The sequence below is a fragment of the Myxocyprinus asiaticus genome, chromosome 34 (assembly GCF_019703515.2).
Source record: "Myxocyprinus asiaticus isolate MX2 ecotype Aquarium Trade chromosome 34, UBuf_Myxa_2, whole genome shotgun sequence".
NCBI lineage: Eukaryota > Metazoa > Chordata > Actinopteri > Cypriniformes > Catostomidae > Myxocyprinus > Myxocyprinus asiaticus.
Genome location: NC_059377.1, coordinates 41,458,659 through 41,479,685, shown reverse-complemented (window position 1 = coordinate 41,479,685; position 21,027 = coordinate 41,458,659). Strand labels below are relative to the sequence as shown.

At 37.3% G+C, this 21,027-nt stretch overlaps 2 protein-coding genes across 2 annotated transcripts; one reads left to right on the top strand and one right to left on the bottom strand.

The window, feature by feature from the left end:
• Window positions 1–26: 26 nt before the first annotated feature.
• Window positions 27–16,397, bottom strand: clptm1l (CLPTM1 like). Its single transcript, XM_051670978.1, has 17 exons — window positions 15,854–16,397; window positions 11,513–11,607; window positions 11,172–11,361; window positions 10,930–11,078; window positions 9,596–9,674; window positions 9,360–9,477; window positions 7,690–7,784; window positions 7,501–7,585; window positions 6,424–6,527; window positions 6,234–6,299; window positions 6,091–6,141; window positions 5,919–6,001; window positions 5,767–5,801; window positions 5,612–5,667; window positions 5,481–5,525; window positions 674–789; window positions 27–584 (listed from the first exon to the last, which is right to left on the bottom strand). Exons 1-17 carry the CDS (start codon window positions 16,016–16,018, stop codon window positions 500–502), a joined length of 1,617 nt encoding a protein of 538 aa, XP_051526938.1. The 5' UTR covers window positions 16,019–16,397; the 3' UTR covers window positions 27–499.
• Window positions 16,398–17,714: 1,317 nt separating this feature from the next.
• Window positions 17,715–20,454, top strand: snrpd1 (small nuclear ribonucleoprotein D1 polypeptide). Its single transcript, XM_051671001.1, has 4 exons — window positions 17,715–17,840; window positions 18,349–18,425; window positions 18,548–18,739; window positions 20,122–20,454. Exons 1-4 carry the CDS (start codon window positions 17,827–17,829, stop codon window positions 20,196–20,198), a joined length of 360 nt encoding a protein of 119 aa, XP_051526961.1. The 5' UTR covers window positions 17,715–17,826; the 3' UTR covers window positions 20,199–20,454.
• The last annotated feature ends 573 nt before the right edge of the window (window positions 20,455–21,027 follow it).

Below are 21,027 nucleotides of genomic sequence, written 5' to 3'. Positions count from 1 at the left end.
AAGGAATGAAGGAAGTGATAGGCATAGACTGTTTAATAAAGTCTCTGTAATTATGCAGTTGAATCACAGAAACACTTTTAATGGAATAAAGAACACAACAACAAACATACGCATCATTCTCTCTGAACACACAGTCATGTAGCTCAAATTAATCTATTCATATTCAAAACAAAAAACAGATAATTAATCTGAAACTCTGGTCTTTTGGCACCCTTGTGATGTGGTCTTAATTTCAAAACACTATTTGAGATGGAATTAAAAGGTCCCATCAAAATACATTCTGTAAAATTACACCAAGCTTTAGTTTTTTCTTCTTTCCAATAACTCAACAAAATATAGTAACCGTTTAAACAGTGTCTCAGTCAAGTTATACGCGAGCTGGTCAACTTTCTCAGTTTTTTAACTAAACACAAATGTATCATTGTCTGACTCCAGATACTGCATTTGCATGTTTTTGAATCTGCTGTTTCCATGGCAACGCGGTGCTGTTGTGATGATGTTAATCTTTATGGGACTTTCCTTTTGGCTTTTCATCATAAGACACACCGTACTCGTTCACTCTTGTTCTGTCCACCGGGTACAGCCTAAAATAATATAAACATCTCACATATCATTCATATGCGGTTAAAAATGAATTCAATATGAATGTTAGATTAGGAAAGAGGTTCCTCACCATCTTTGATACAGGTATACGAGGAACACGACATCATCCCTGAAGCACGCTAATCGATGTGATGTTGGCATGGTGATGATGAAAGCAAAGACGTCGTCGATAAATGTATTAAAAGCCTGTTGAGAAATACAAGTGTCAATATTTATTAAATAAATGGCAAACACAAACAAACTAGGAATGCACTACTATAACATTTTATTATGTCAGATATTATTTCTGTTATAACTGATAACCCAATGGCCAATATATATGAAAAAGCTTATTATATACATGTATTGCTCTGATATACAGTATATACAGTATATACATGTAGAGCCGAGGAGGGCGGGGCCGGGCTGGAATGAGAGACACCCGGTCCCCAATCAGCCTGATGGGGCGCGCGAGGGATAAAGGCGGCCGGGGACGACAGTTCGAGAGAGAGAGAATTGCAGACAGCTGTACTGTGTGTGTTTAGTTGTGTGTTTTTGGTTGTGTGTTTTTGGTTAATAAATTATTATTTAAGTTGTCAAGCCGGTTCTCGCCTCCTCCTTTCCTCTAAACTCCCTTACACTGGTGCCGAAACCCGGGAAGGAGGAGGGATTCCCGTCGCAGGATCCTCGACACTGCCGTCCACCCAGGGGAGCGCCGCTGCCGTCCGACGGGGGACGGAGTAGCCCGACCACCCGGACGCGGGGAACGGCCGCCGTCCGCGAGGCGAGTGGGGACGGGACTCCCCGACCGCCTGGAGCGAGGGAGCCGCTGCCAGGGGCGGAGGAGTGCCCTGCCGTCCCCCGGGAACGCGGAGGGGTCGAGAGAAGACTGCCGTCCGCGGGGGGGAGGAGGGAAGCGACTCCCCGACCGCCTGGAGTGGTAGGGCCGCTGCCAGGGGCGGAGGAGAGTCCCCACGGGACGCCGGGAACGCGGAGGGGCGTTCTGTCCGCTGGGGGTCGGAGGTCTGACTCCGGTCCGCCCGGGGAGGAGCGGCCGCAGTCCGCCTGAGAGGGTGGAGTAGTGATCGAGGACCACGCGACGGCGCATCAGAGAACCGGTGAGTTTCTTTTTCTCTCTCTCCTCTCTCTCTCTGTCGCTCCGTGTTGGCCTTCCCCTCGCCATTTTGTGTTTGTTTGTTTTTTCCCCTCCTGTCTCCTCCCAGGTCGAGGATGGCGGGGAGGTCCTGCCGGCAGTCGGGGCATAAGGCATGCCCCCCCCCCGGAGAGGAAGGGTGGGGGGGGGATGTACGTCATGCCGGGGGCTCCCTGGCCTGAGGCAACGCCGGGAGGAGTGTAGAGCCGAGGAGGGCGGGGCCGGGCTGGAATGAGAGACACCCGGTCCCCAATCAGCCTGATGGGGCGCGCGAGGGATAAAGGCGGCCGGGGACGACAGTTCGAGAGAGAGAGAATTGCAGACAGCTGTACTGTGTGTGTTTAGTTGTGTGTTTTTGGTTGTGTGTTTTTGGTTAATAAATTATTATTTAAGTTGTCAAGCCGGTTCTCGCCTCCTCCTTTCCTCTAAACCCCCTTACAATACACTATATATATATATATATATATATATATATATATATATATATATATATATATATATATATATATATATATATATATGTGTGTGTGTGTGTGTGTATATAATATGTGTATATATATATATATATATATATATATATATATATATATATATATATATATATATATATATATATATACACACGTATACATATATACATATATATATATATATACACATACATACATATATATATTATATATATACACGTATATATATATATATATATATATATATATACGTATATATAATATATATATACACACAGCACACACACACACACACATATATATATATATATATATATATATATATATATATATATATATATATATATAAAATATATTAGTGCTGTCAGTCGATGAAAACATTTTAAATCACGATTAATCGCATAATGTTTTTGTAGTTAATCATGATTAATCGCAGATTTTGAAAGTGCTGAAATTTAACACTAAATATACTTATTTTATTGTCAAAATTAATTTATTTCCATCTTAGGAAAGAAAACAAAACAATATGTAACAAAATAATGCTTTATTAACATTTTCCAAACAAAGCCTTCCACAGTATAAAGATAGAAATGCTCTAAAATTGCACCAATTCTCATTTCAATTCAACAATTTAAACGTTTGCCAAAGTCTAAGTGGGAGTTTGACTAACTGAAAGAATTAGTCTCTACATAGGTTGCATATTCATCAAAATGGGCATTAAATCTCTTAAACTCTAATCCTCCACAGTATTAATCTGCCGGTAGACTATGACTATCCACTTTTTTTACAGCAATCGTGAAGCTGCGTTCATGATTCAGAGCATCAACGCCGCTTTGAACTCACCATGAAAAGCACTTCCAAACAAAAATGTCTCATTCTGCATTTTGGTGACAGTTAAGACTTGACTTGCTTCTGTGGTAATTAAAATGCACCTTACAAGTCCCATCTGGGCTTGTTTTGTACATCAAATAGTGCTAAAAGCTCCTTTCTCCATAATTTTATCACTCACAGGGAAGCGCTGTCATAGATTCATTTACTTACTGAGATAACCTCCGCGGCTCTATCATAGGAGAGTATTACGACAGTACCGCCCATAGAATGTCAATGGGACCACCGCGTTATGCTATTTTATACCAAGCTTGCAGGCTCATCTTGGTAGAAGGGCTCTGGCGCGGTTGTGTCTAGAAGGGATCCCTCTTTCGTCAACTTCTCGAGCATGCACATTCTGTTAAGATGCTTTCACCTGTGCTTTTTTGCTTGCATCTCATCGTATTAATGATGGAAAGCATTAGAAGCTTTAATAATATCTATACTATAACATTATTATTATAGTTATCATGACTATTTGCACTAGGTATAAATACCTGCCACATAATGTGGCTATTTGCAATGAAATAGTCTGGTGGAAACAAAGAAATGAAAGTCAGACTGCTCCTTGAGTGTCTCTGCAATGGCTTAGTGTGATAAGACGGTATGAATGTGTGTTTTCTATGCGGATGACCTGGGTTCTAATCCTCTTATGACCCAGTTTTCCCCATCCTGTTTCCTGCCTCCACTCTTAATATTTTTCTTTAATACTATTTATAATAATAAATAAAATGAATGTAAAGGTTGATTTCCTCACAGTGATAGGTTGGTGTAGGATGTCTGTGAGACTGTGTAGGGTATTTTGTTTAACGTTATTTTCACTTAGTGCAGATAGTCTCTGCTTTATTATTATTATTAAGAAATCCTATTGCCTGCAATCTTTGTTTATTAAATTATAAAGTTGCATCTGAGTGGATTAGAACCCGGGTCTTCTTATACAAGGGGCGAATATGTTACCACCAAATCACCCAGTCAAACTCTTAACAGCTGATCTGATTGATGTACTTGTCCAGTGACCAAAAATATCTCATGACCGAAAGTAGCAGACATAGAGCTAAAGTTATCAAATTTAATATGTGAAATACTTATTTTAGAGCTTGAATTGATCATCAAAACTGTCTGTTCTTCAAAACAGACAATTTAATATAATCTTTTACAAGTGATCCTCATTGCTGTGCGACTTCAAATTAATTCCATATAAGGAGCATACCGCTCAGGAAGGAGGTGCATTGTGTCTCCTAGAGATGAATGTAGTTTGCTGAGAAAAGTGCAAATCAATCCCAGAACAACAGCAAAGGACCTTGTGAAGATGCTGGAGGAAACCGGTCGACAAGTATCTATATCCACAGTAAAACGAGCCCTATATTGACATAACCTGAAAGGCTGCTCAGCAAGGAAGAAGCCACTGCTCTAAAACCACCATAAAAAAGCCAGACTACTGTTTGCAAGTTCACATGGGGACAAAGATTTTTCTGGAGAAATGTCCTCTGGTCTGGTGAAACAAAAATTTAACTGTTTGGCCATAATGACCATCATTACGTTTGGAGGAAAAAGGGTGAGGCTTGCAAGCCGAAGAACACCATCCCAACCGTGAAGCATGGGGGTGACAGCATCATGTTGTGGGGGTGCTTTGCTGCAGGAGGGACTGCTGCACTTCACAAAATAGATGGCATCATGAGAAAGGAAAATTATGTGGATATATTGAAGCAACATCTCAAGACATCAGCCATGAAGTTCAAGCTCGGTCGCAAATGGGTCTTCCAAATGGACAATGACCCCAAGCATACCTCCAAAGTTGTGGCAAAATGGCTTAAGGACAACAAAGTCAAGATATTGGAGTGGCCATCACAAAGCCCTGATTTTCTGGGTAGAACTGAAAAAGTGTGTGCGAGCAAGGAGGCCTACAAACCTGACTCAGTTACATCAGTTCTGTTTGGAGGAATGGGCCAAAATTCCAGAAACTTATTGTGAGATGCTTGTGGAAGGATACCCAAAGTGTTTGACCCAAGTTAAACAATTTAAAGGCAATGCTACCGAATACTAACAAAGTGTATGGAAACTTCTAACCCACTGGGAATGTGATGAAAGAAATAAAAGCTGAAATAAATAATTCTCTCACTATTATTCTGACATTTCACATTCTTAAAATAAAGTAGTGTAGAATTGTCTGACATCAGGTAACAACATTATAAATGTACAGTAGAAAAGATGGAAAAAGTTTTGAACTTTTGAAACCCGTCTTTAAAAAAAAAAAAAGTTTATTGTTTGAATTTAAAAATAAGCCCTTATATGGTGTTTCCTATATCGGCCAATTCAAATTAACAACTCTGATCTACAAACTGAAATATCATCCATCCGTTATGCATAAACCATCAAAACATTTCAATACCTACTGTCTCCTCTCTTACCTTGTACATAAAGGCTTTCCAGGGCAGATGAGCCACAGATTTCAGCTGTTGAAACAAACGCAGTGATTAGAAACCGGACGTGAAGCATTAGGGTCAATATTCTGAATGCAAGAGCTGTTGACTGGACAAACCTTGAAATTTACAAAGAGTTGAGGGAGCATAAAGAGGAATCCAAAGGCGTACACCCCTGATCATATGAGAACAACAATAATCAACAATAAAATTCCCATCATTAATGTTTCTAAATGAATGAATCAGTAAGATAAAGTTACAAAATGACACTTACCATTGACTAAACTGTTAATAAGCCACGAGTACCAGCTGTTAAAACATAAAATATTGATAATGTAACACATAAGTTAACATACACTGTTTCAATACATCAGATAATGAATATGTTTAGTACTGTATGATGTCATAATTAAAGTGACAGTTCACCTTTTGTACTTCACAAACACAAGCGCGTAGCCTGCGCCACTGACACACAGAGGGTACAGCAGGTACGAAAGATACTTCATTGCCTGATCGGAAGGAGAAACATTTTTAAAGAATTATAATAGCGATATTCAGATATGTCAAAAGATTGGTTTGGATTGAAGCAATAACTCACCAGTGTGTCATATTCCTCTGTTCGTTTCTCCAACTCGTCAGATTTCCCAAACTGAAGGAAGGATCGGGAATAATTCACAATTAGAGAATTACCACCGTTAACCAGTTTATTCAGAGCACTAAAGAGAAACCTGAACGGTTTACCAGGAATGTGGGAGTAAAGCCCCTCCATACGATGTGAATCTTAAAAGCTTTTTTCACTTTCCACACCTGAAACAACAAGAGCAAAGACGTTAAAATACACAAAGACAACAGCTAAATGTGTAAACATGTTTGTTGTCGTCTCTGCTGTAGATTTCTTTTGACCAAGTGAACACGAATACATGAGTTGTACCTCTATTAATGACCCGACTCCAGCCGGAACAAGCACCAGAAGACTGGTCTGCTCATCCAGAAGATAGAGGAAGATCACGATTGTGCTGAAACATCTCCACAACACTGGCATAACACAAACACTTCACATTAATGCTGATTTCACTCAGAAAGCTGACATGTAACATATGCAAACAAATACATTCCAAATCCTTTTTTGGGGAGAATGATATTAAAATATTTCTTTTGGAGCAAAATTTTTTTTCGATGTTTCATTATTAATTGATACATTTAAATTTTGCACCTCATTCTACGATATAAAGACAAAATTGGGTCAATCTACGACAAACAGTAAGTGTAATAAAATCAAAATGTACAATTATTATCCAGGGATGCAAACACATGAGAGATCAAAAACGTGAGCAGTCACAGCAGGTGTTCCAGTAGGATATTTTCAGTGATTTGTTTGGTGTGTTTAAGCTTAAGGTACATATTTCAAGTTATTTTAATAAGTAGAAATTTAAATTTTAACCAAAGAAGTTGGACAAATTCGCTTAAAAAAAAAGGAGACTTTAGCCGAAAAGTGAGTAGTATGCATCCCTGATAATCAAAACATTGATGGAGATATATTTGATTGCTTCATTTAAAATAGCTAATAGGACAAAAATGTATTAAGCTTTTCATGTAAAAAAAATTTGGGAAAAAAATATATTCACAACTTAAAATAAATGTGCATTTCAAAAGGACTTTTTTTTTCCCCAAAATACAATTAATTTAAAATTAACATTAAATTAAAAAAAATTAATACATAAGAAAATTATTTTGCATTTCGTTCTTAGCATAAACATGGCGTAGAATAATAAAAAAAAATATATATATATATATAAATAAATAAAATAATTTATATATATATATATATATATATATATATATATATATATAATTTTTTTTATTTAATTTTTTATGACATTGTTGCTCATTTTAATATACTATTTTATACGTCTCAAAATAGCAAATAACATTTTTCTTCAGCAAAGATGTTTTCACTTCTGTTAGAGGAAAAAAACTTTTGTTTCAAAACAAGGAATTGCAAACAGACCTGCTTTGCTCGACATCCCGACCATACTCTTCTTCTGTTTCCAGAAACTGATGTCATTTTTGAATGCCAGGAAATCAAACAAAAGCTGAAAAACACAGCGATGCTTCAATACAGTGAAATCCAAGATGTTTAAAGAGAATTAACTCAATATGATGAATTTCATATGATGTTTAAAACACACAAACTTACATGAAAAGCAGCCACAAAGAAGGTAAGAGCCAGGAAATACAGATTGGTGTCCACAAATATTCCCTTAATTTCATCTGCATCTTTTTCAGTGAAGCCTAAATGTGCAAAATGAACATTTACAACATTAATTATATGTATATATAGATAGATAGATAGATAGATAGATATACATATTGGGACTCACCAAAAATATCAGACCTAAGTACTTTTTAAAGTTTATTATACAACAAATAGTTCTGATTGTAAACAAATAGTTTATTGTGATTATTATTATCAACTAATGTAATTTTTTATTGATCACTGGCATCTGTTACCATATTGCTGTTGCTGCTGTTCCATTAAACCTTTATTCTCTGGTGCATTTTAGGGCTGCCACCCGCAATTTTTCACACACAAATTTAAAAGCTCACCATTAACACTTGTGGACTAATTGCAAAAATATGTCTAATTTTTCACAGAACCAACCAAATAAAAAAAAAAGACTCCAATTATTCATAAATAATATTGTATGCATTTATAATCTTATGATAAACAGAATGTATTTATTTATTCTAATTTGTAAACATGTAATTCTGGTTCTGTTCACTCCATCTCACTTTGAAAAGTCTCATTTTATTCCACTAGGTGGCAGAAAGCACTAGAAAAAATATTTTTTCTCTATCACATTCCATCACAATACACAGATCTGAAATGTAGGTGGCGCTCTAACGCATTATAGTCCTCACAGATGTGCTCGTCCATAGACATTCAGTCTAATTTTCAGTTCAAGCACCACCCTCATTATTTCATTGAATATCTCGGCCTCTGAGTGGACAAGAAGCTCAATATTTAGTCATTATAAAAGCTGAGATCCTCCTCTTTGTGATGATGTATAACATTTTATCATCAATAGTCGAAAACATATTTTCTGATTATTATTATAATGTTATTACATATAACATTGGATTATATATATCAATATATATATATATATAACATTCAATATCTATAACACTGGATTATTCACACAAGCAAGCTCACAGACAAGTAAACAATGGCTCATTTTTTAGGGAACTTCCTAAGGTAAAAGCAGATATAAATTATTTGGCTACTTGAGGCTTACAGCAACAGTTATCGGAGCATAAAAAAGACGTTTGTATTTGATGACTTACAGAAATCATATTTCACTTTGTGATTCTTTTGAAAATCTTTTGAACTGTGGTATTAGTGCAACATAAGTAAACTGTACAGTCACATTCCTGAGAATGAGAGCTTTCATTTGATATATGACTTGTTCATTTAGGTGCTATGGGAAGGACTTTTATTTTTATATTAATATTTCTACCCCATTACGCGAATATTTTGAGGCCATATTTTGTTATTTTAAGTAACATAAATGCAGAAGTGATGTTATCTCTGAAAAGTTCAGATTCTAAGCTTTCAAATGATACCTCATATGCCTGATTTATGTATACAGAGACTTTAACGTTTAAAGCGTAAACTTTTTCCACGATATAGCGCCCCCCTTTTGACCCGCCGGCAGGTCCATGTGCAATACGCCTTTCTATGCCATGCTTTACAGTGCTTTGACCAAGGTAAAGGGATTTTCCAGCATGTGAACCATGGTAAAATCACTGTTAAAACACTCTGCCTCTTCTAGCTTTAATTACCCACGTGTCCCATATTCTTACCAAACAGCTGCAGTGAATAAACGGCATCCTGCATGTGGATCCAGAATCGCAGTTTTCCCAGAGCGATGGAGTCATACGAGATGGTCAGAGGCAGTTCAGTTGTGCTGCTGTTGATCTCCTGTAAAATATGTTTTAAATTAAACACATTATCACTCATTCTGTGTATCTCTCATTATATGTAAAGTAAATGCAAGAAAACAACTGATCAAATGCAGACAGAATTAAAGGTACAGTACCATTAAATCCTTCACTCTGTTGCTGAGTTCATCTACAAATAGCAGCGGCAGGTAAACCATCTTCTTCCCATTCTGATATCTGAAAAATATTTAACCATGAACTGAATTATAAGGGCTTACCGCACAAAATATACATTTTTTTGACTATATATTTATTTATTTTGTTGTTCTTGCACCACCCCCATTTTTTCATTGAATATCTTGGCCTCTGAGTGGACTAAAAGCTCAATCTAGGAGTCATTAGAAAGCTGAGATCCTCCCCATTGTGATGATGTATAACATTATATACATTTTATTATCATTAATAGTCGACAACATATATATCTGATGATTTCTTTAGCATGCTTTTCCTGCGGCACTGCATATTTTGAGCTGGACATCTACGATATAACACTGGATTATTCACACAAGCGAGCTCACAGACAAGTAAAAAATGGCAGATGTTTTACACAACTGCCTAAGGTAAAAGCAGATATAAAGTTTTGAGCTATTTGCGGCTTACAGCAGAAGTTATCGTGCATAAGAGAGACATCTGTATTTGATAACTTACAAATATCATATTTCACTTTGTGATTCCTTTGAAAATCTTTCGAACTATAGTATTAGGTCAACAAAATAAACTGTACAGTCACATTCCTGAGAGTGAGAGCTTTCAATTGATATATGACTTGTCTATATATAAGTGCCATTTTAGAGACTTTTATATTCATATTATTATTTCTACCACATGACCACTAGGTGGCACTTATTTACGACACGATATATTTAAGGCCATATTTTGTTATTTTAAGTAACATAAATGCAGAAGTTTTCACTAAATACACACAAAAAAAATTACATTTAAATGTATTATTTTAATTTAAAAAATATATATTTATTATATTAAATTAATACAATTATATTAAATTATATTTATAGGCACCAATATAACAATACGCAGTAATAAACAGCGATATTTGCCAATATATTTGTTGTAACTAAAACATTTATACATGAAAAATGGCAAACAGAGACCATGAACATTTTTGGATAAGGACGGAAACAAATCTTTCAATCTGATTTTTAAATTAATAAATTGAAATGGCCATTTTCAACTGATTCATGGTAATGAACCGAACTCTGACGACAAACTTTCAACTCTAACATCATCGCTACTCAGTTACTTTCAGAAATGCTAAGAAACAACTGTTTAAACTCTCTCAAACAGGCAAGTCAACAAAACAGAAGGATCGCGAAACTAGTCGTGGAATGATGCGATCTTTAGGAAACTTAAACCAAAGGTCAAAGGTCACAGCACGGAGCAGGTAGAATATAAACCCGACTGTTAAACTCACACTCTCATGTAGCGATGAACGTCTCCAGGCAGTGCCTCACGATCAAACAGGAAGTTCTCAGAGACCACGTTTAGGGTCAGGCGGGAACGCCAGTGAGAAACGGGTCGGTCCAGCTCGGAGTCGGAACCTGGTTTTTGCTGATCTGGTTTCTGGGTAGCAATGACAATAACACCAGTGAGATGAGATATTAACCCATTTGACCACCATCACATCATGTAAACAGGAAGTGTGCGTCCCCTCACCTGCGGGTCATCCTGGCCTGTGATCAGACTGATCTCTGGTGGTTTTGGCAGCATGTACGTTGTCAGTTGTGTGACCAAATGAACCTGATGTGGATCCTGCCATGGATTCACCCCCGCCTGATGCAGGAACACCAGGGCATACAGCGTCCCATTCTTGCGTGTCTTTTTAGGCAGAGACACATTTACTGACCTTAAAAAGAGTGGTAATTACATCTATCAGAGTGCAGAACAAATCTGGTGTGTCAGGTGTCTAAACATAGTGCAAAATAAACCTAGAAACATTTTAGAGTAACAGTGAAATATAGAGTGTCATTTAAGTGCGATGTCCATCCATAGATGACCTTTCAAATCTGGTATTCACATCAAATTCTTCTTCTCTGTGGATCAGACTGTGTCCACCATCAGCATTTGGTCTCACTGTAGTGTAGATGCTCAGCTAATAACAGACATAATCATGGTTAAAACATATTAAAACAGAATCACCATGTTCAATCTATATCATTATATTTATACTTTGGATTCATTGAAAAATAAGGTTGTCTGAGACAATAACAATTAGAAATCTTCTACAAATCTAGCTTAAAACGGGTGTGTCAAGTTTGTAGAAATGCCATCTTTGTGACCATGTTTGTTTCAGACATTTTTGATAAACATTTATAGCATTTTCTACCAAAAAATGTTTTTAATTGCTTAAAACATGTCAAGTGGTGTAACAATCAAGTAAATGGTATTCAAATACTTTTCTTGCATCTTGAATAGACGAGTGTACACGACTTAATAATTTTGGCTAAAAAACATTTTTCACAAACATCATGTATTTTTGAGTTACAAATATCAAGACGTTTTCTCAGGGTTACTCCATATTACTTTAATTATATATATATATATATATATATATATATATATATATATATATATATATTGATATTGATATTGATATTTAATGATGACAAAAAAATATATATTTTTCACTTTATCAGACCAATCGGTTTTACCGATTCATCGGTGCCGATAGTTGCTTTTCGGAACAATCCGCTATCGGCAAAAGTCAACGCCAATTTCTGGTGAATAAATAGGCCATAAAAGGCTTAATTTGGTAAATACTTTGAGCATTGTAATGGAGTCAAGTCTCCGTCGAGTGACTGTCTATGGACTAATGTACGATTATTAAAACGAGATGTTATTAAAAAGACACATATGAAGCATAGACATTATATAATGTTAATTTATACAATTGTGCTCAAAAGTTTGCACACCCAGAAATTATGAAATTTTGGCATTGATTTTGAAAATATGACTGATCATGCAAAAAAACTCTCTTTTATCTAAGGATAGTGATCATATGAGCCCATTTATTATCACATAGTTGTTTGGCTCCTTTTTAAATCATAATGATAACAGAAATCACCCAAATGGCCCTGATCAAAAGTTTACATACCCTTGAATGTTTGGCCTTGTTACAGACACACAAGGTGACACACACAGGTTTAAATGGCAATTAAAGGTTAATTTCCCACACCTGTGGCTTTTTAAATTGCAATTAGTGTCTGTGTATAAATAGTCAATGAGTTTGTTAGCTCTCACGTTGATGCACTGAGCAGGCTAGATACTGAGCCATGGGGAGCAGAAAAGAACTGTCAAAAGACCTGCGTAACAAGGTAATGGAACTTTATAAAGATGGAAAAGGATATAAAAAGATATCCAAAGCCTTGAAAATGCCAGTCAGTACTGTTCAATCACTTATTAAGAAGTGGAAAATTCGGGGATCTCTTGATACCAAGCCAAGGTCAGGTAGACCAAGAAAGATTTCAGCCACAACTGCCAGAAGAATTGTTCTGGATACAAAGAAAAACCCCACAGGTAACCTCAGGAGAAATACAAGCTGCTCTGGAAAAAGACGGTGTGGTTGTTTCAAGGAGCACAATACGACAATACTTGAACAAAAATGAGCTGCATGGTCGAGTTGCCAGAAAGAAGCCTTTACTGCGCCAATGCCACAAAAAAGCCCGGTTACAATATGCCGACAACACCTTGACACGCCTCACAGCTTCTGGCACACTGTAATTTGGAGTGACGAGAATAGAGAAGGTCACAACCATAAGCGCTATGTTTGGAGAGGGGTCAACAAGGCCTATAGTGAAAAGAATACCATCCCCTCTGTGAAGCATGGTGGTGGCTCACTGATGTTTTGGGGGTGTGTGAGCTCTAAAGGTACGGGGAATCTTGTGAAAATTGATGGCAAGATGAATGCAGCATGTTATCGGAAAATACTGGCAGACAATTTGTATTCTTCTGCGCGAAAGCTGCACATGGGACGCTCTTGGACTTTCCAGCATGACAATGACCCTAAGCACAAGGCCAAGTTGACCCTCCAGTGGTTACAGCAGAAAAAGGTGAAGGTTCTGGAGTGGCCATCACAGTCTCCTGATCTTAATATCATCGAGCCACTCTGGGGAGATCTCAAACGTGCGGTTCATGCAAGACGACCAAAGACTTTGCATGACCTGGAGGCATTTTGCCAAGACGAATGGGCAGCTATACCACCTGCAAGAATTTGGGGCCTCATAGACAACTATTACAAAAGACTGCACTCTGTCATTGATGCTAAAGGGGGCAATACACAGTATTAAGAACTAAGGGTGTGCAGACTTTTGAACAGGGCTCATTTAATTTTTTTCTTTGTTGCCATATTTTGTTTTATGATTGTGCCATTCTGTTATAAACTACAGTTGAATATGAATCCCATAAGAAATAAAAGAAATGTGTTTTGCCTGCTCACTCATGTTTTCTTTAAAAATGGTACATATATTACCAATTCTCCAAGGGTATGCAAACTTGTAACTATAACCTTCATTATTAATGAGTTAAAGTCGATTTTATTTATATATATAAATATATATACAGTAATACTGACAGACAATCATGACAGGCGATGGCTGATATTGACAAAATTATCATGTACTGTTGATGAATTATTGCTCATGTAGGTTTTATCAACCCATACAACAAAGTTTGTTTTATAATGGTTATATTGTAATACATTGTAGATGGTTGTAAGAGTGCATGTTTTGTTTCTCCTATGTGTTTGTGTGAGCTGGAAGCACAGACATTTCAAAATAAGGGTCCCATGTGTATTTTGGGCTTGTTTATAGTAAAAAGTCACACGTTATCATATTAATTTATTTTTTTCTGGTTATTATTAGGATTTTGATTGCACAACGTACTGGGATTTCATTAATTTTGGACTTTTGTAGCCTCTATGTATGTGTTGTCACAGCAAGGAATGACTAAGAAAATGTTTTAATATTAAATAAATCAATTTTGAAAATTATCGACCAATTAATCGGCTATCAGCCTTTCCCACCACCTTAGTTATCGGTATCAGCAAAATCCACTACGGTCGACCTCTACTTCACATACAATCTTCAGGCTCTAAAGGGGTCTTTTCTGTTTTCTGTTTTGTTTTGTTGTTGTTTCTGTCACATGACAACAAAATAGCAACTTTCATGTTGGTTACACCACCTGACTTTGATTTGGTGAACTAAAGTTTTTCAAATATTCTGATATTTAAAAAAATACATTTCGGGGGTCTGGGTAGCTCAGCGAATATTGTCGCTGACTACCACCACTGGAGTCGTGAGTTCGAATCCAGGGTGTGCTGAGTGACTCCAGCCAGGTCTCCTAAGCAACCAAATTGGCCCGGTTGCTAGGGAGGGTAGAGTCACATGGGGTAACCTCCTCGTGGTCGCTATAATGTGGTTCTCGCTCTCGGTGGGGTGTGTGGTGAGTTGTGCGTGGATGCCGTGGAGAATAGCGTGAAGCCTCCACACGTGCTACGTCTCCGCGGTAACACGCTCAACAAGCCACGTGATAAGATGCGCGGATTGACGGTCTCAGACGCGGAGGCAGCTGAGATTCGTCCTCCGCCACTCGGATTGAGGCGAGTCACTACGCCACCACGAGGACTTAGAGCGCATTGGGAAATGGGCATTCCAAATTGGGGAGAAAAGGGCAGAAAATAAAAAACAAAAAAAATAACTAATTTTTTTTTTTTTATAATAATATCATATTATTCTGCACTTCTCATGCAAACACCTCTTTTGTCAAGAATTTCAGCACTTAAATAGCTGCATTATTATTATTATTTTATCATCTCCAGACAGTTGCACCACCTTAATTTTTTTTACTTTAAGACCCAGAAAAAATATCAAAATGACTCAGAACTCAATTAAAAACACGTTCATCATAGTAGAGGTGTATTCAAGTAATTGTTTTGTGTGAATTGCATTTTTAACGTATTTTATAATGCATGCTTGAATAATTTATTAGATCTGGACCCAATAAATGAGCATCAGGTCACTGACCTAGCAATTCCTGACTTTTCTTTTAGTTTACAAGTGTTTTGAGCACATAAGGAGTGCAATTTAATACTATCAAATCAATGCAACTAGTATATTATCTGTGCAATCACTAACAAACATGCAGTGACTAAGTACCTTGATAATACTATGCTTTTTGGCCATGTGCCATTGCAGTACCACTATATTCTTTAAAGTACCTTGGAGCACCATGTAAATAGCATGGCAATACGTAAAGAATGGCTTAAAAGGGGCCTAATTTTACATACATACTTAAAAAAATAAGTTGCAATTATCCATAATGATAAAACATGACATTCTTACCTGCAGTCGAGGTTTTCCAGACAGGTGTGGTGTGATACAGCTGTCACTTTTAGGATTTTCACAGGGTTTCGTGTAAACTATTCCATACATGACCCAACATGTGTGCAGCACATACAGCAGGAAGACCCCCACTATGAGGCTCGTGAAAGAGGTTTTAGGAAACATTTTACTGTATTATTTACAGTAAACAGCTTTAGAGGAAAGACTTGGTGAAATACTGCACATAGACATGCCGTTTGGACGCTTTATGCGGAATAAATGAAAGAAAAAGCAGAAAAAACAGAATGTGATCAGCTGTCAATCAGCCCTGATGTATAGCCACTAACACACGTCACAATAATTCCGCACATCAGCATCATTTATATCGTCTCCAGTCTGTTTTTCTGGTATTTTATCCGGTTTTCAATCCAGCATCCTCAGATATCCAGTTTAAAGTCATTAGCGAGTCCTCATGGTGAAAAAATGACTGTTTAATCCCTTTAATGTATCTCTCAATTCACTTTACGCGTAATGTTTCAATGAGCGTTCACTTCCGGGATTTACTTCCTGCTGACGGGATGCCAGATTAACCCTTGTGCGACCTTCGGGACATTTTTATCTTTATCATTTTTGTTTTTTCGATCATTTTGGCTGTGTTACTGCCAACGGCATACATTTTGCCAAAGGTGAGTATTTTGGGGGGAATTTTAATATTTCAACCTCAGTTCCTATAATACATCTATAATACACTGTGTACACAAAATAGTTACACTCAGGACCTTCAGGACAAAAATGTCCCCATCGAAACCCATTAAAACTGCAATATTTGATCCCAATGCCATTAAAGCATAAAAACATGAATTATATGATATTATGCTTTCATTACGGAGCCCTGGCTTCAAAATTTTAATATTTTATATTTTCCACCAGATGGCGCCATTTTTCTCTTGTTTAGCCTATGGAGCAAATACATGCTTTTCCCCTATTTTCTGTTTGCTGTATTATAGAGCACTGCAGGCCAACTGAATAAATGATGCAGCTAAAATTGTGTGTGTGTGTGTGTTGGTATGGATGTCAGAGTGTGTTTTGTATGTGTGTATTGAGAAAGTGTGTGTGTGTGTGTGTGTGTGTGTGTGTGTGTGTGTGTGTGTGTGTGTGTGTGTAAAGAAACAACAGTGGCATTATGTAAACAAACTGGCATTTAAAGGGTTAAAATCCTGAAAATGAATGAATATTTGGTATGATCAGGACTGATGTTAGTTAAAAAATCAAAGTCAGTGAAAGTGGAAAATAATATTAATATATATTATTTTTATGGCAGTTTTTTGATGCGGACATTTTTGTCCTCTAAGGTACTGAGTGTGTTTGATTTTTTTAATCTGACACTGCACAAAAAATAATAATGCATCAAAATCTATGTTGTTGCTAATCACTGACATATCCCAGATTTTTTTTTTTTTAATCCCCTTAGCATTTAGTATATGGAAAATAATTAATGCTTTTTTTTTTTTTTTTTTTCATAAAAAACAACAGTGACATTATGTAAACAAACTGGCATTTAAAGGGTTAAAATCCTGAAAATTAATGAATATTTGGTATTGATCAGGTACAGAATATTTCGTATTGATATGATCAGGACTGATGTTCACTGAAAGTGGAAAATAATATTAATACATAATATTATTATGGCAGTTTTTTGACACGGACATTTTTGTCCTCTAAGGACCTCTGAGACGCACAAGAGTTAAATATATAAAACATAATTAAAATTGGATTGCAATCATATATTCCACATCTCTATTTTCATTCATTTTTAGATATTTATTTGGGTGATTTTATTATGTAGAGGCAACCCGTGACGACGATTGTGATTCCGGTCGGACCGGAAGTAATTTCCTGCATCTCTCCAGTAGCGACCGACGCTTCTTTGTCGTTTAGCGCTATAGATTTTTCTCTTTCAGGTGGAGGCTTTACCCTTAAAATCCACCGCAAGCATGAAACTCGTCAGGTAATTTTTTTAAAACTTGCAATATAACAAAAATGCACAAAAAATATGCCGATAAATATAATGCATTTTGATAGATGGAGTTAGATTGCATGTAGCTGTTGGCTAGATTTTAGCTGCAGCAGGCGGGAATGAATGAATGAATGAATGAATGTATGAATGTGACTGTGAGTGAATGATTATTTATTACAGTTTTACTCTCGTTAATGCAGCATTTTAATTGAAATTGTGCCTTGTACTTGTAGTCAGTTGAAGGTTATCTTAAGTTTATAGAGTTGTGCATTTAGGCCACTAGTTTGTAGGTGTTTGGCCTCAAACCAACAAAAGCACAACAAAAACTTGACTTTAAAACAGTTCTGTACTAAAACTTTGGATAATTAATGATTGCTTCAGTGAAATGTACTTTAAATGTAATGTGTGGCTTAATGTTGTTTAAATGACTCTTAAACGTGTGTTGTTATTGTGATGTGTACTTGTGGTTCCAATGTCTTTTTTTGTCTCCATCCTGCAGGTTTTTGATGAAATTGAGTCATGAAACAGTGACTATTGAACTGAAGAATGGCACACAGGTCCACGGCACGATTACTGGTAATTATTATTTTCTTCGTGAGCATCTGATCTGACCTGGGTTATATTGTTCAAGTTTCTGTTTATAAAGAATTCTTGAAATTGATTGGCGAATACATCTCTTTCATTTGTATAAATGACAGGTGTGGACGTCAGTATGAACACTCACCTCAAAGCGGTGAAGATGACACTTAAAAACAGAGAGCCGACTCAACTTGAGTCCCTCAGTATCCGTGGAAACAACATCCGCTATTTCATCCTACCAGACAGTCTTCCTCTGGACACACTGCTGGTTGACATTGAACCCAAGGTCAAGTCAAAGAAGAGAGAGGCTGGTGAGTGTCGTTGTCATTGAGATGTAATGACGATGCTGTACCTGTTGCCACTGGAATGGATGTGCATGAATGCACTGAACGTGTATTGCTGTCAGTGTTAAAGGAATAGTTCACCCAGAAATGAAAATTTGCTGATAATTTACTCACCCTCAGGCCATCCAAGATGTATGACCTTCTTTCTTCATCAGAACAGGATTTAAGATTTTTAGGAAAGTTTCCGATGTTTTTAGCTTCATCCAATGCAAGTAAAAGGACATCAATTTTTGACGGTCCAAAAAGCATATTTACGCAGCATCAAAGTAATCCACATGACTCCAGCCGATCAAGTAATGTCTTCTGAAGTAAATCGATACGTTTGTGTGAAAAATTGCTAATTGTGGTGAACAGAGCGGAACTTCTGAATTCTCGCGTGAGCGCGCCAACGTGATGACGTCACACATCAGCGACGTGAGGCATTGCGTGTTTAGAGGAAGCATTTTTTTTTTTTTTTTATGTTAATAAAGTTTTAGGGGGCATGGGTAGCTCAGTGAGTATTGACGCTGACTACCACCCTTGGAGTTGCGAGTTCGAATCCCAGGGCGTGCTGAGTGACTCCAGCCAGGTCTCCTAAGCAACCAAATTGGTCCGGTTGCTAGGGAGGGTAGATTCACATGGGGTAACCTCCTTGTGGGCGCTATAATGTGTGATTCTCGCGCTCGGTGGGGTGCGTGGTGAGTTGTGCGTGGATGCCGCGGAGAATAGCGTGAATCCTCCAGAGGTGCTATGTCTCCATGGTAACGCGCTCAACAAGCCACGTGATAAGATGCGTGGATTGACGGTCTCAGGCGCGGGGGCAACTGAGATTCGTCCTCCGCCACCCGGATTGAGGCGAGTCACTACGCCACCACGAGGACTTAGAGCACATTGGGAATTGGGCATTCCAAATTGGGGAGGAGAAAAAAAAGTTAATAAAGTTTTAATTAGTGATTCGTTTTTCACACAAACTTATCGATTCACTTCAGAAGACATGACTTGATCGGCTGGAGTCGTGTGGATTTCTTTGATGCTGGCTGAGTGTGCTTTTTGGACTGTCAGAAACTGGTGTCCATTAACTTGCATTGGATGACGCTAAAAACACCGGAAACTTTCCTAAAAATCTTAAATCCTGTTCTGAAGAAGGTCATATACATCTTGGATGGCCTGAAGGTGAGTAAATTATCATTTTTGGGTGATCTATTCCTTTAAGAAACAATGGACCCGTTTACTGCTGTTCAAAACGACTACATTGCTGTCGATTTGTCTACCATTCTGTATTTTTTAAAATTGTTATCTCAAAAGCTGTCACAGATGAATGATTTGTCTATGAAGCAAGTGTTCATAATTTTTGTTTACTTTTCCTACAGTGGCTACGCGTGGCCGAGGAAGAGGGCGGGGTCGTGGCAGAGGAAGAGGGCGTGGCCGGGGAGGGCCTAGGAGATAAATCTCTGAAGCCACTGTACATTTTTTCACTTTGTACAGCATTTTTGTTTTTTGTTCGTTCTTGCTTTAGAAAATACTTTGCGATTTACTTTTCTTCTTTTTTTTTTCATTTTGTACATTTAAAAATGCCTTCATTTTGAAAAAAGTTTTGAGACTTTTGTTTGTAAGTGCTGAACTGTATGTGACAAATTATGCAGAACTGTGTGTCTGGTTATTTTTCTAGATTGTTTCAATAAAGTGATACTTCAGAATCTCCACTTGAGTGTTGAAGGAATATTCCCTTTTATTTAAAGTGGGTCATGTGTTGGACATAACTAAATAATGTTATGTAATATGATTGCTTTTAGAAGTAGCAAATTTACACCCTAATCCCACAGTCACTTTTCTGTTTATTCAGTTTATTTACTTAGGGGCCGTGTACGCGACAACGTTTTCAACTAAAAACGAAAAACTTTTTATGCGTTTTGGCTGTTCGTTTACATGACAACGGTGTTTTGGGGCCTGATAACGCAAACTTTTGAAAACTGGTTTCAAAGTGCAAGTTTTTGAAAACGATGCCGTTATCGTCTCCGTGTAAACATACAAAAACGCACATTTGTGAAAACGATGACGTCATGCACACGCGTATTACATGTTCAGTCTGTATGCATGCACGCGAATACTTCAGAACAACGTGCGAGACATTCAAATCTACAGTGGTGGACTACAGGACTGTGTTTGTGCTGCTCAAGATTTTGAGTTTATTGACGCTTCTCCAGCAAAGTGTAGATTTACTGCATCACTACTACGACCAGCGATCGCCATCTTCATTTTTTGTATTCACCGCTCTT